At 42.9% G+C, this 13,167-nt stretch overlaps 1 protein-coding gene across 8 annotated transcripts in view; it reads right to left on the bottom strand.

The window, feature by feature from the left end:
- The window catches only part of cdk5rap2 (CDK5 regulatory subunit associated protein 2), a 41,916-nt gene that overhangs the window by 18,087 nt on the left and 10,662 nt on the right, over positions 1-13,167 (bottom strand). For 6 of the 8 annotated variants that reach the window (XM_053687849.1, XM_053687851.1, XM_053687857.1 and 3 more), the window contains exons 13-30: positions 12,752-12,970; positions 12,244-12,414; positions 11,867-11,977; positions 11,605-11,742; positions 11,075-11,254; positions 10,692-10,886; positions 10,210-10,356; positions 9,041-9,173; positions 8,759-8,901; positions 8,276-8,392; positions 7,911-8,054; positions 7,683-7,798; positions 6,952-7,091; positions 4,837-4,968; positions 3,570-3,679; positions 3,203-3,334; positions 2,611-2,679; positions 10-185 (exon numbers count right to left, since the gene is read on the bottom strand). In XM_053687849.1, coding sequence (XP_053543824.1) covers positions 10-185; positions 2,611-2,679; positions 3,203-3,334; positions 3,570-3,679; positions 4,837-4,968; positions 6,952-7,091; positions 7,683-7,798; positions 7,911-8,054; positions 8,276-8,392; positions 8,759-8,901; positions 9,041-9,173; positions 10,210-10,356; positions 10,692-10,886; positions 11,075-11,254; positions 11,605-11,742; positions 11,867-11,977; positions 12,244-12,414; positions 12,752-12,970 — 2,573 coding nt within the window. The remainder of the gene's footprint in view (positions 1-9; positions 186-2,610; positions 2,680-3,202; positions 3,335-3,569; positions 3,680-4,836; positions 4,969-6,951; positions 7,092-7,682; positions 7,799-7,910; positions 8,055-8,275; positions 8,393-8,758; positions 8,902-9,040; positions 9,174-10,209; positions 10,357-10,691; positions 10,887-11,074; positions 11,255-11,604; positions 11,743-11,866; positions 11,978-12,243; positions 12,415-12,751; positions 12,971-13,167) is intronic. The other 2 variants (XM_053687850.1, XM_053687852.1) reach the window with 2 other exon arrangements.

The raw sequence follows: 13,167 nt of genomic DNA, 5'->3' as shown, positions 1-13,167 counted from the left end.
CATGCTCACCTGAGATGAGAAACAGACTCTGCTCCACAGTCTCGAAGTAAGGATGCCAGTTCTTCCCGCTCATTCTCACCCTGGTGTCCAGGAGCATATGGGGAGTTTCCATTATCCTTCAATGGCAAAGGTAACGGAGAACTCGCCATCCTCCTTTGAGCCGCAAGAGTTTCGTCAGCTGTCTCCTGGGAATAAAACAACAAAGTTCAGCTGAAATGTAGCTGTAGCTAGCATCGTGCAAGGCAACAGACAGGATACAATCGGTAATTGTAATTAAGAAAGAAAGTGCACCTATATTGTAGAGATGTATGCTAAAATTGCTAATAGGTGTAGCTAGGAAGTAGGTGAACCCAGTAAAACTTGTAAATTGCTTTAACGATAGATAACGCTTATTGAAAGCAATGTGTCGTCCATTTAGGAATGGAACCTAACCTAATTATTATGAATAGTATTGTTAAAGACTGCAGGTTGTTCGTGATGTATCGTAGTGACACACACAGCACATGTAAAAAGCTATAGAAGGAAGCTATAGACATCTGTGAAGTTGGCATCCCATTTAAAAAAGAAAAAAAAAAGGATTAGTTTGTGAAATACAATTAAGCCATAACTCTTTGGCTGAAAGTGACATATACAGTCAACCCCCCCCTCCCACCCCCCGAAAAAAACAAAAACATTAGTATACCCAATGGAAATTGTTGGATGCTTATGAGTCTGGTAAGGGATTTAAAATGATCTCCAAATTATCTGAAACATCATTCCACTGTAAAAAATAATCGACAAATGGCGCAGATTTCAAACGACTGGCAATTTGTCCGGGACCGGCCGTCCCAGCAGATTCAAGAACCCCAAAATTTCATCACAAGATCTGCTTGTAAGTCTAGCAATTGTTGGTGTCAAAGTGCAGGCTTCTACAGTCGGAAAGAGATTGCACAAATTTGATCTGTATGGGAGGTGTTTCAGGAAAACGCCTCTGCAAGACTACAGTTTTCCAACGAGCATATAGGCAAAGACCAGGCCTCTTGGAATAATGTGCTCTGGACTGACGAATCAAAGATACAGTTGTTTGGACACAGTAACATCAGACATGTTTGGCGCAGACCAAAGACAGTTTTTCAGGAGAAGCACCTCATACCAACTGTGAAGCACAGTGGAGGAAATGTTATGGTTTGGGGTTGCTTCGCTGCCTCAGGCACTGTACAGCCTGCATTCATTGATTCAACTGTGAATTCTGCATCATATCAAAGAGTGCTTGAAGATAATGTGAGGCCGTCTGTCCGAAAGTTCAAGTTGAACCAAAAGTGGACCTTTAAACATAATGATCCTAAACACACGAGCAAATCCACCAAGCAATGTCTCAAAAAGAAGAAACGGAGCGTTATGGTATGGCCTAGTCAAAGCCCGGATTTAGATCCCATTGAAACGTTGTGGGGGGATTTGAAACGGGCCGTGCATGCAAGAAAACCCTCAAACATCTTGTAACTGAAACAATATTACATGGAAGAGTGGTCAGAAACTCCTAGAAGCCTGGTGGACAATTACGCAAAACTCCTCCAAGACGTTATTTCTGCTAAAGGGGGCAATACTAGCTTCTGAGTCCAAATATCACATCTATTGATATTTCTGCTGAATAAATTATAGAAAAATTTCCTTTGTGGTTTAATTCAAATATATCAACTTCATTAAAAGGCACTGTTTCAAACATGATCAAATGTTTGCTTGTCCAAATATGTCAAAAAAGCCAACAATTTCCATGGGGTGTACTTATTTTTTCACATGACTGTATGGGAGGGGCCAACACCACAGATATTAGGCAAGCTATTACTCTAGGGTGCAGGAAATCTGAAAACATCTAAATACCTTTCTCAAGTGTAAAATGTACGCCTCTGCCAGTAGGTGGTGAAGGCGGTATGTTTTCGGGTTGTTCGTACGTCCGTGCATCCATTCGTGCAAAATTCTCATTAGTGCAATATCTCAAGAATGAGTGGTTGAATAGTTGTAGGATTTATATGGAATTATTGTTGTGACTAGCAGGGGAGGTCACAAGGTCAAATGTCTGAAATAGATTTTCATTTCTATAGATTCATTATGTTTTAAAGTATATTTTAAGGGTATTTCTGGTATACAAATTAGTAACTAGACTAGACTTCTTGAGGCACCCTGTCAACGATGTTGGCGTCGAGTCCTACTCGTTTATTCGCATCATTCATTCATCAACGACTGCTTTGTCCTGGCCTATTCTGAGAAATACAACTAGCTGTGTTTGTCAGAAAATATCATTAGCAAGTGCAAACATTTTCTGTGGGAGTAGGCGGGATTAGTAAACTTTCTGCTGGAGTGGACAGGACTTTGTTAAGAGGCCCACATGCACCTCTATCCCATAAGCATACTACATCTGTTGCACTCCAGGAAACAAGATTTACCGGTATAGTCCCTGTCAAATAAATAAATAAATAAATAAATAAATAGAAACGACAAAATCGCATTCTACACCGAACATCAAGAATAGTTTACAGTCAGCCTCTTTTTCTAACCTTCTCTCCTGGCCAAATACTAAATAAGTGCTATACGAGTCCTATTTATAAAGAGGAAAGAGTGACAGCGGCCCCTTACCTGTACACCGGGGGCAGCTAGTCTCTCGTTAGCATTAACAGCTAGCGGTCTGGCCAGTCCCTGCGGCTGCTATAGTAATGGGATGGGTGGTAACACATGACTTGAGAACAAAAAACGTCATGAAGGAAAATAATGTAAAGAAAGCATACAATAATAGCCGGATGGAGAGGCTGCAGGTGGTTATGGTCAAGAAAAACAGGCCAGAGAGATAGAGAGAGGAGAGAACATGGGTTAGGGAAGGAGGGAGAGATAAACCTACCCCAGACATATAAAGAGAAATGCATGCACAAACACACACACACACACACACACACAATCAAGAACTCATTCATAAACTAATTTATAAACGAACACAGCCAAAATTAAAGGATAGAAGTTAGAGGATTAAAAAGTGGACAAGTGTTAGGAAATCTACAGATGTTACGAAGACGGTGTCAGTTTTATGAAATCAGGGAGTGTGCATCAACATCTGGCGTGACAAATTCTCTCCCGCTAAATAATACTAGTTAAAGAAAAAAAAAAAAAAAGCACAAAATTTGTTGACAAATAGTCAGAATGTCGGGTTTAACAGGGAAATTCTACTGCGAATTACCTCGCTGGATGGTGAAAAACCAATAAGGTCGAGTTGTCCCTGTGGCTCTCTCTGAGCGTTACCCATAGTGTCTCTCTCTGCCAGGGACAACCGTTTCTGCAGCTCCGCATTCACTGCCTGTAGCTCGGAGACCTTGACGAGAAAAGAAAAAAGAAAAAAGCACGTGGAGAGAAAGAGATTCAGATGGAGAGACAGAGACAAATATACAGAGAGAGTCAGAGGGAGGGAACGAAAATAAAACCGATAATATATTTGCCTGGTAAGTCAGGAAAAAAAAACAAAACAAACAAGATAAAAGCAGTGAGAAAAAGAAAGCACGGTCAGCAGTGTAATAATGGTTTGCTTATTGACATGATGTGACGCTCACCTTCAACCTGAGCTGTTCCACAGAAAGATGCTGTAGCTCCTCCTCTTGCCCCTCCCCTATACATATACTCATATAGGACGTCTGCTCGCCGATCAGACTCAGCGTGTCATCTGAAATGACCATCGGATTAGTATTAAAATCAACCTCTAGACGTTTCGGTAAATTTAGGGCCATGACAGATCGAGACAACATCAAACTACAATCAGGAAATTCAAATCTTTGTGGACCTCTGTATAAGAATAATATAATAATCGGCATCGGCCTATGAAGGCTATTTTTCACGTTACCGGCCATCGGCTGATGGTTCAGAAACATCCGGTGATCAGGGCCGTTTATATCCCGTCAATCAAAAGAGGGCGGGAAGACATGGATTTTGTGCTGTGTGTAAAGAAGATGTCTCTCGTGTGGAACGACGACAACTCTGCAGTTTGTAACGTCTGTAATCTCTGCACTGATAACATTTTACACCGGACGCCGCAGCGGTGAAGCGGGAGTTTCAGCGTCGAGTCTAATTAATATTTTGCCGCGCTGAATTAAAGCGCCAGTACACTGTTGAGACGTTTAAATGAAGACTGGTTGACAAAAAAGTAAATATTGTACAGAAATATATATTTGTAGAGTAGTGTATTTCATATCCAGTTAATGTTACTATATAACAAGTTTATATCATATATCACCAGTTTGATGTTCAGTGATGGAGTAGAAATGCGTGTGTTAGTGGAGAGTGAATGTGAGACTAACGGGAGGATTTTTAAAATTCAGTCGATGTTAATACGAATGAATAACATCCAATAAGTTAATAATCTTACTTTAATCTTCAGAACGTAGTTCGTGTGTTCATGTTAATGCGAGTAATGTGTTTAATGTTGATGAGGCCGGTTACTGTGAAACAACTTGCTGAAATGGAGAGAATACAGTTTTTTATTTGCATTTCTTTCAGAATTGTGGAATTAATTGTTATTCATTTAAAAGAAGGTATAAAAGGCAGAACTATCGGTTATCGGGAACAGTGTGTAATTTTTGATACGTGTGGAGAGATTTCTGAAGCTCTTGGTGACGGAGGGCTCGGCGGCTTCTCACTAACACGACGACCTGCTTTTCTCACTTATCCTGCACTGGTTCTTTTGGCTGAACAGCCTTCTCCTCGCTCAGTCGACATGCTTAATTTGCACTGACGAATGCCGACACGTCACAGAACGTCCACCTTTCAGTCCTCTTGGTGCGTCAGGGCTCCAGCTTTTTCCTGTAGCGCATGTATACATCATACCCATGTCATTGGCTTGTCCTACTCCTCCTCCTCTGCTCTGGATCTGGCCAAGTCGGGCTTGTAGAGATGCGTTCCAGCGCTGAGCTTCTTCTAGAGCATCTCGCATATTCTCCAGCTCTGCAGGGTCTGCACCTACACACACACACACGTTAGTATACACACTCTCATATTCTAAAGTCTGTAGAGCCACTACTAAGGTAAACTTTTGTATCTCCTGATATAAATGCTTTTGAGTTATTATTAAAAGATGCAGTTTATAATATTTGAAGTGTTTCTATAACTATAAAAAAAATCATATCATTTTAAAAGATACCTTAGATATTAAATTAGCCACGCCCCCCCCCAACAGCTCTGCCTCTTCTGCTTAAAAGGTAACTCGCAAGGCATTATATAGTTTCAACTGTGGGAGAGCGTTAATTGGGGGAAGGGAAGGGCTTGTTAAGGTTTTCAATGCATTTGCCTTGCCGGTAGCGTGGAGGAAGTGAATTCAGGATTAAATAGCTGGATTATTTATGATTTAAAAAAAATATATATAATGTATCAGGACTTCACCATTCCTGATCTCCCTCTTGACCCTTTTTCTTTCCTAATTATCCATCCTTCTGTCTGATGCACGTGGATTAAAAACAAGGTCATGTGGGCACAAACCAGATGGTCACAAAAGGATGACGGGATCTTGCTGTTATATCTTTCTAATCGTATCTCTATGTATTCGCCTCATATGCAGATCCGTGTCATATTTAGTAATCATGATGAAATCGAAATGCACTGCTTAGAACCTCGCGACAGCCATTTTTAAACCGATCGCTCTTTGAACGTGGAAAAGCAAGAGCAGGACAAGGACAGCAGATAGAAACTGCTTGTATGTAGAGACAGCACACCGCCGTTACATCACGAAGGCCAGCCAGACATCAGGGCCGTGATGAGTGTGTGCGAGTGTGTGAGAGAGTGTGTGCGAGTGTGTGAGAGAGTGTGTGCGCGCGCACATGTTAACATGGCAGACACAGAGACACAAAAAGCACATTTTATTGAATGGCTGGTTTATGGTCAGAGAAGAAATGAACTGAAACAGATGAAAGAAGCGCTTAGACAGATGGACAAATAGAGGCAAGTATAAAGAAAGTCGACTATAAGAACCCAAACAACAGCAGGTTAGTAAAGAGCGTTATGCATACAGAGCTTAAGCACAGACACAGACTGAAATACTGACACAGAAATGAAACAGCAAATGAACAGCGAGGGATCCAAACCAAACGGAAGAGGATGGAATGCAAACAAACACAAACCCAGGATGCACAGGAAGCAAGAGAGATATTTAAAAGGTTTAATTGCATAGCAGAAAAAGGTCCTGATCGTTACTTTTGGATAGCCTGAACACGGGTAATATAACCGACACGGCTTTAAGCTTTCTCTGACTTTTTTTTTTTTTTTTTTTAAAACACTGAATGCATCCAACATCACAGTTTATGCATTTTACATTCATACTGTCTAATCATATGTAAAATAATAATGCGACAATAGTTAGATACAGCTGTGTCGAGTTCACTATCGAGAACATATTTTATCAGATATTAACCAAGAGCAGGAGAAGAACCCAGTGTGTGCTTGTGCTGTCGTAGCCCATCCACCTCGAGGTTCGATGCGCTGTGCGTTCTGAGTACAAGCTCTTCTGCTCAGCATGGCTATAAAGAGCGGTTAACTAGATTCACCTAGTCTTCCTGTCGGCTCAAACTAACATGGCCGCCCCCCCCCCCCCCCCCGAGCTCTCTAATCAACACGGCAACGTAAGGAACAAAACCAGTACTCCATAATGGACTACTATACATGCCACGGTGTGCCTGCGCTACATCATCTTTACGTGATCCCTGTCCTAGCTTCTTGGCGTGCATTTAAACAACGCAGAGCTCATGCACATCTGTACAGGTTAACCGACATTCGATCGGTTTCTTCCGATAAACATTTTCTCTGTACACAGGATTTGCACAAATCAGTGTAACTCAGATGCACCCGTGGCACTCTCCTTCGGTCTGCCCTAACATTCTGACTGGCCCTCGGAGGTGTCTATCGTCAAGCCGCGCTCGTTAATCGGCTGTCCTTGGACTGTCTGTACTGCACCTTCTCTCTGATTAACTCTCTGGATTTCTCGGTGCAGTTGCTCTCGGAGCTCGTTGTTGTTACGCACGCCGTCTTCCAACTGCTGCCTGAGGAGCGTCACGGCGGCCAGCTCCAGCTGTAGAGCCTGTAACCGCTGAGAGCTGGAGAAGGAAAAAAAAAAAAAAACCCACACACAGCCATACACAGTGTTACATAAAGATGCCCGAGAGCGTATAACCAACATCAGACATAGACTAAAATATATATATCTTAACCACAAATTCTGTTTAATTAAAGCAAGAGAAGGAATAATGCATAACTGGGTTTACTGATTAACTGAGCAGGAGGTACAGTGGTGCAGCAGGGAGTTTTGCCACCCCACAGCTTCAGGTTCCATCATGAACTCATGGTAGTCTAATGTGGAGTCGTGTGTATTCACCCGGTGTACGTGTATGTTTCGTCTGCGGTCTATAGTTTCCTCCCACCTCCAAAAACATGTCAGTAATCGGATTGGCTACTCTGAATTGCTTCCCGAGGCGAATGAGTGTGCAAAAATGTGTGTACGGTGCCCTGAGAACCCACCGTGGAGAACCCACCATGACCCTGGCCTGGGTAAAGCAGTTACAGAAGATGGATGAGTGACGGAATAAATTCACTGTAATTGATTTTCAGAGTTAAATAAGGCGGGACTGATGATCACAGGGCTAATAAGAGTGTGTATTGTGCGCGCTGTATCTGCAGGGATGATTCACCTGTCTTGCTCTTTGACCGCATGAACAAGCTTGGTGTAGAGCTGCTGCTCTTCCCTGAGGATATGGTTTAGCTCGGCCTGCTCTGAGTACAGGTCACCCAGAGACGACATCTCCTGCTGGGATTAAAGGCCAGAGGTTTTTCAGCATGCAAAATAACGGGAAATACGATAACAGGAAATGCACGCCTTTCGTCATACTACGTTTTCTGCTCCGTGTATGTGTATGCACCTGCTGCTTTCGGTCTCCCCCAATGATGGTTCTCTCTCTCTGAGGAAGGGAGCGGTAGCTGAGCTCCTCACCATACTGGGAGTGGTGATCAAGCGTTGTAGCCAACTGCCTCACTCCCATCTGGGCCAAACGCTGCTGCAGCTCCTACAGAGAAGCCAAATATTGCCGATGAAACAATACTCGCAAGAAACCAGACGCTCCTCTTGACTAGTTTTAACTCTCACGTTCACTTTCCGCTGTGAGACAACGTTTATACGTGACAAGACTATATTCCTTTCAAGGAAACTGGTCACGTGAGTATTATATGGGCAAATTAGCATTTATTTTACGTGCACAACACGATGTAAAATGCACCGCATACTCACAGTAATAATTTCATCTTTAGTACTGACTGTGGATTTGAGAGACTCGACGTTGGCTGTTTGGCCCTCTAGTCGGCCCTCCAGCTCTGACACAGAGGACTGAAGCTCAGCAATAGACATCTACAACACACACACACACACACACACAGAATTATCACAATTAGTCAAAAGAAAAACTATCCCTCACACATGGGATTATAATCCATACCAGATACTTAAAGGGGTAGTTCAGCCAAAAATGAAAATTCTGTCATCTATTACTCAACCTCATGTCGTTTCAAACCCGTAAGACTTTCGTTCATATTCGGAACACAAACGAAGACATTTTTAATGAAACCTGGAAGATTTCTGTCCGTTCGTTTACACTCCAAGTAACCAAAACTCTCACGATCCAAAAAGTTCATAAAGGCATTGTAAAAGTAATTCATGTGAGTCCAACGGGACACACACACACACACACACACACACACACACACACACACACACCTTGAGCTGGTTTTCTCTCTTCAGAGCACTGTTGAGAGCATCTGTTTTCTGGGCAAGCTCTTTCTTCAGTATTACAGCAGGTTTCTTATGGACTGTAAGAGATGTCTCCATGTTCTCCTCGCTGTACCGCTGAGACAGCTCGGCTACAGAAACATACTACAATTAGAACTCCCATCAGACTGTTCACATTAGCAGCAGTTTTGCTAATACTCACTGAAAATGGCCGTTTTATTTATTTATATAACACAAAAAGACTTTTCTCTGCAATACGTGCACACGTACCCTCTTTCTCCTCCAATCTCTGTTGCAGCACTTTGATGGTATGTCTGAGTTCTACCACCTGAGGGGGTGGAGCCTCTCCCACCTTTGTCTCACTCGGACTGTGGTCTCTCTCCTGGGCACGGTCCAACAGCTTCTGTGAACACACAAACACGTACGCAGACCATTTGTTTAGGTCGAAATGCACCACGGAACATCTCACTTTGCTGCATTTTTTCCCTGCTCGTAAATGTCAATCGCGACACTCTAAACAGAAGCTAGGCAAACGACTGCAGAGCAACCTTCCTTTTGGCAAGCGCTATAATAACATGAATTTGTCGCCTTGCGCATGAGCATCGTCTATGAAACGGTCTGTGCGGTGTATAAATGCTGCAGGATTTGAATTTGATCGTAAAAAATACGCCATCAAAGCCAAAAGGACAATGTATAATATCCTCCTCACGTTTTTCTATTACGCGTTAGGAAGCGCACTGTAAATGTAATGGTTCTTGCTGGTTCTGTTAAGCGGCACCACGTCAGTGGAAAACCTGGAAAACTGTCTTTGGCAAGTCATGATTACAGGGGTTGGGAACCTATGGCTCTTTCAGCGATTGGCTCGGTGGTGGGAGAAAAGTAAATAAAAACAATCACGGAAGCTAGCGTGACGATTCAATTAAAACTCTACATACGACATATTTGAAATATTTTACGTAATTCATAATCGATACCCGTTTGTCATGGAAGCAAGCAAGACAAGTTTGCATTTGTGGACGTCGCATGAATGGTACGTAGTGTTCAAAGTATTCCCACATACGTACTGCATCTTCTATTGATTTACCATTCGATGAAGCTACCACAGTTGGTTAAATGAATTCCAAGTGCCACCTACAGGCCTATTAGATGAAGTGCACGCTGTTAGTTCAGGAAACCGCAAAATGTCAAATGGCCTTTATTACATTACCGCTTCTGATAATTCTGCAATAATAGTAAAGATAATAACTAACGATAACAAGAAGAAGCACATACAAATTGAAAAGAAAAAAAAAAAAAAAAAAGTATTTCTCTGGCTCTTTAAAGAAAACAAAATCATAACCTAGCTCGGCCAGCTAAAACATTTCCTCTGCTAATTCCAATCCCTCAACTGTATTTTAAGCACAAATGTCAAATCATAAGAAAATAGTGAAACGTCTCACATTGATGAGCACATCCTTCTCATTCAGTGCAGCACTGAGGTTCTGAGCGTTGCTGAGTTGCAGTTGGGTGTCTGCGAGCTGTCTGTGCAGATCCTGCAGCTCTGCTGACCGATCAGAAAGAGCTTGTGCATGTCGCTCCGCACTCTCCTACGCACACACACACACACACACACACGGTGATGTAGAAATACAGCCCAGATAGCCAGACTGCCAAACTGTAATTATCGGAAAATTACTGAAGCAGAGTATCTGCAGTTGTCATCACTTGAACATCACTTCAATCATGCTACACGATACATCCGCTATAATAGATTGTGTTCATGCATATACATCCATTTCTGGGTTCAAGTAAACTATAGCAGGGTAAACTTCTATAGAAGCATATGGGAGACCAGAGCTGTGAAAACAGCTCTCTGCGTTCTACCTCGTTGTTTATTCCTTACTCAGCGTGCGCAAGAGATATCATGACCCTAACAGTTTACCTTGAGCAGCTGGTCTTTGCGACTGATGCTGGCAAGCAGGTTCTCCACGGCTGTCTGGTTTTCACACACCAGCCTTTCTCTGTGCTTCACTGCCTCGGCTAACATGGCCTCCGTCACCTTCAACCTCTGCCCCATCTGCTCTGCAAGATCACGTCCCTGAGACTCTGAATGATTTAGAACAGTACTAGCCATGTCCTATAGAAGAAAAAAAAGGGGGGGGGGGGGGGGGGCAGTGGAAGGAACGAGGCAGGGTGAGTACTGAACACGTTTTAACCAGGGAGCTACAGCGAGCCTGTCAATCAAATAAACTGATAATCATTTGCTGTAGTGTCACTATGTACTGTATATGGTGCTTATTGAACACTGCTTGTGTGTGGTGTCACCTCCATGTCTTTAGCTTTGAGCTGCAGTGTGTGTTGGAGCTGCTGGATGATGGAGTCTTTCTCTCTCAGAGCTCTTTGCAGGTTCTCTTCACTCTCCTGTTTGGAGCGCTGCAGGTTTTTCAACGAGTTCAGGAGTTGTTGCAGCTCAGTGTCTTTCTCCTTCAATAACGCATCAAAGCTCTGAACACACACACACACACACACACACACACACACACACACACACACACACACACGGAACTAATTTAGGTCAAATCTACTTAGGGAAACACACACAGGCAAATATTTTGGGTTAGTTTCAGGACTTTGTGTTTTTGAGACAGCTGGGGTAGAAATTCAGCTGAGACCTGGCAACACCAGTTGCACATGAACACTCTTGGACCAAGAACTAATGCTTAATTAGCCCTGGTTCATTTTGTTTCAGTCTATTACACAGCTTCGGTTTCGTTATATATATACATATATATGCTACGGTAATGTCATTATTACGTTTAAATGACTGTAATTTGATCATTTTACACAGCACTTACATTAACAGTCTCCTCATTGTGTGAGAGCAGGTTACGGAGCCGCTCCAAATCTCTCTCCTTTTCCCTCATGCTCAGCTGCAGCAGATGAATTTCATTCTCCTTCTCCTCTACCACCACAAACTTTTCATCTAGCGCTTTCTGCTCGCATGCACGGACACAAACCAAAACGTTAATAATTATTTCATGCAGGCTAAGAGGCTGTTACTGGCGCACCCTCCCTGTACGCCAGTGTTTATTTATAAGGAGGAAATGAGAGCAGCACCTCCAGAGCCTTCTCCTTTTCCCTCAGCTTCTCTCTGAGCTTGGCCAACATTACATCACTTCCTGCTGAACTTCGATCCTGCTCCAGATCCTGCACCATGCTCATGTAGTCCTGAAAGAGAGGAAAAAGAGAGCGAGAGAGAGAGAGAGAACGAAAAGACATAAATACTGCATAGTCGTTTATTCTCGATTCTGATCGTCAGAAAGCGTTGGTAAATTTTCTGTAACAGCACGCCTCTGATGGTAGCGCTGGCTAGGATTCAAATCGCAGGTTTATACTGATGCACTTATTGTTTCTATAGCAACTCTTTCACAGTAGGCCAAAAGTTCTCCAAAACCATGTGACAGACTGATAAACTCACTGAAGTTATTGTTTACCTGTAGCTGCTGTTCTTTCTTTGTGAGACTAGTTGTTAGATGTTGTATCGTGCTCTGCAGTTTATGTTCTGTCCTCTGGGTTTGCTCTTGCTGTGCTACACTCTGATGTTCTAGAAGGTTCTCACGTTCGGCCAGCTCTCCGCTCAGCTTTTTCAGCTGGTTCTGCAGGTCCTAGTTCACAACACACACAGCTTCACTCAGGACATGGCTCAAAGTAACTGAACACTCCCAATAATCATTAAAAAAAATTGTGATGGACCTGTGTATGCATTACGTATTAGCAGATTGCCAGCCAGAGTGCCAAAACTTTTGCACACAATGGTGCACCGTGCTTTATAAAAGTACTGACGATGCCTGTGATTGTAATAACGCTGCATATCGTTTCTATCCGTATATTATTACGCTACACAATTCTAAACTAATACAGGAAGTGGTTACGATGTTATATCGTCATATTGTACAGGAGTCATTTATACAGCTCAGTGGGGGTGTGGGAATGTGTACTAACATTAATGGTTTTGTCTCCTTTCCGTTTGTGCTGCTGGAGCAGCTCCAGTTCGTTCTCCAGCTGCAGTTTGTCTTGCTGCAGCAGCTCCAGTTGCGCGTCTTTGCTGCTGAGCGCACGCTGCAGCCGCTGAAGCTCCAGCAGGGACGAGTGGCACTCCGCCTGCAGACGAGACAGCTCGGCGTGCTGCGACTGCAACAGGGCCTGTTGTTCCTCACCACCCTACACCACACACACACACACACACACACGTACTTAAGACTACAGAAACCAAAAAATTGCAGCTTGTCATGTCACAGAGAAACTCTAAGGGCTGTTTATAGCCATAGAACATAAGTGACGACATAAACTTGTTTTCCATTCTACAACATTAACCATAACTATAAACAAACAAACAAACAGGGTTAAAAAAATAACAT

The sequence above is a fragment of the Ictalurus punctatus genome, chromosome 18 (genome assembly GCF_001660625.3).
Source record: "Ictalurus punctatus breed USDA103 chromosome 18, Coco_2.0, whole genome shotgun sequence".
Lineage (NCBI taxonomy): Eukaryota > Metazoa > Chordata > Actinopteri > Siluriformes > Ictaluridae > Ictalurus > Ictalurus punctatus.
The sequence above is the reverse complement of the archived record's forward strand: the minus strand, read 5'-3'. Positions and strand labels throughout refer to the sequence as shown.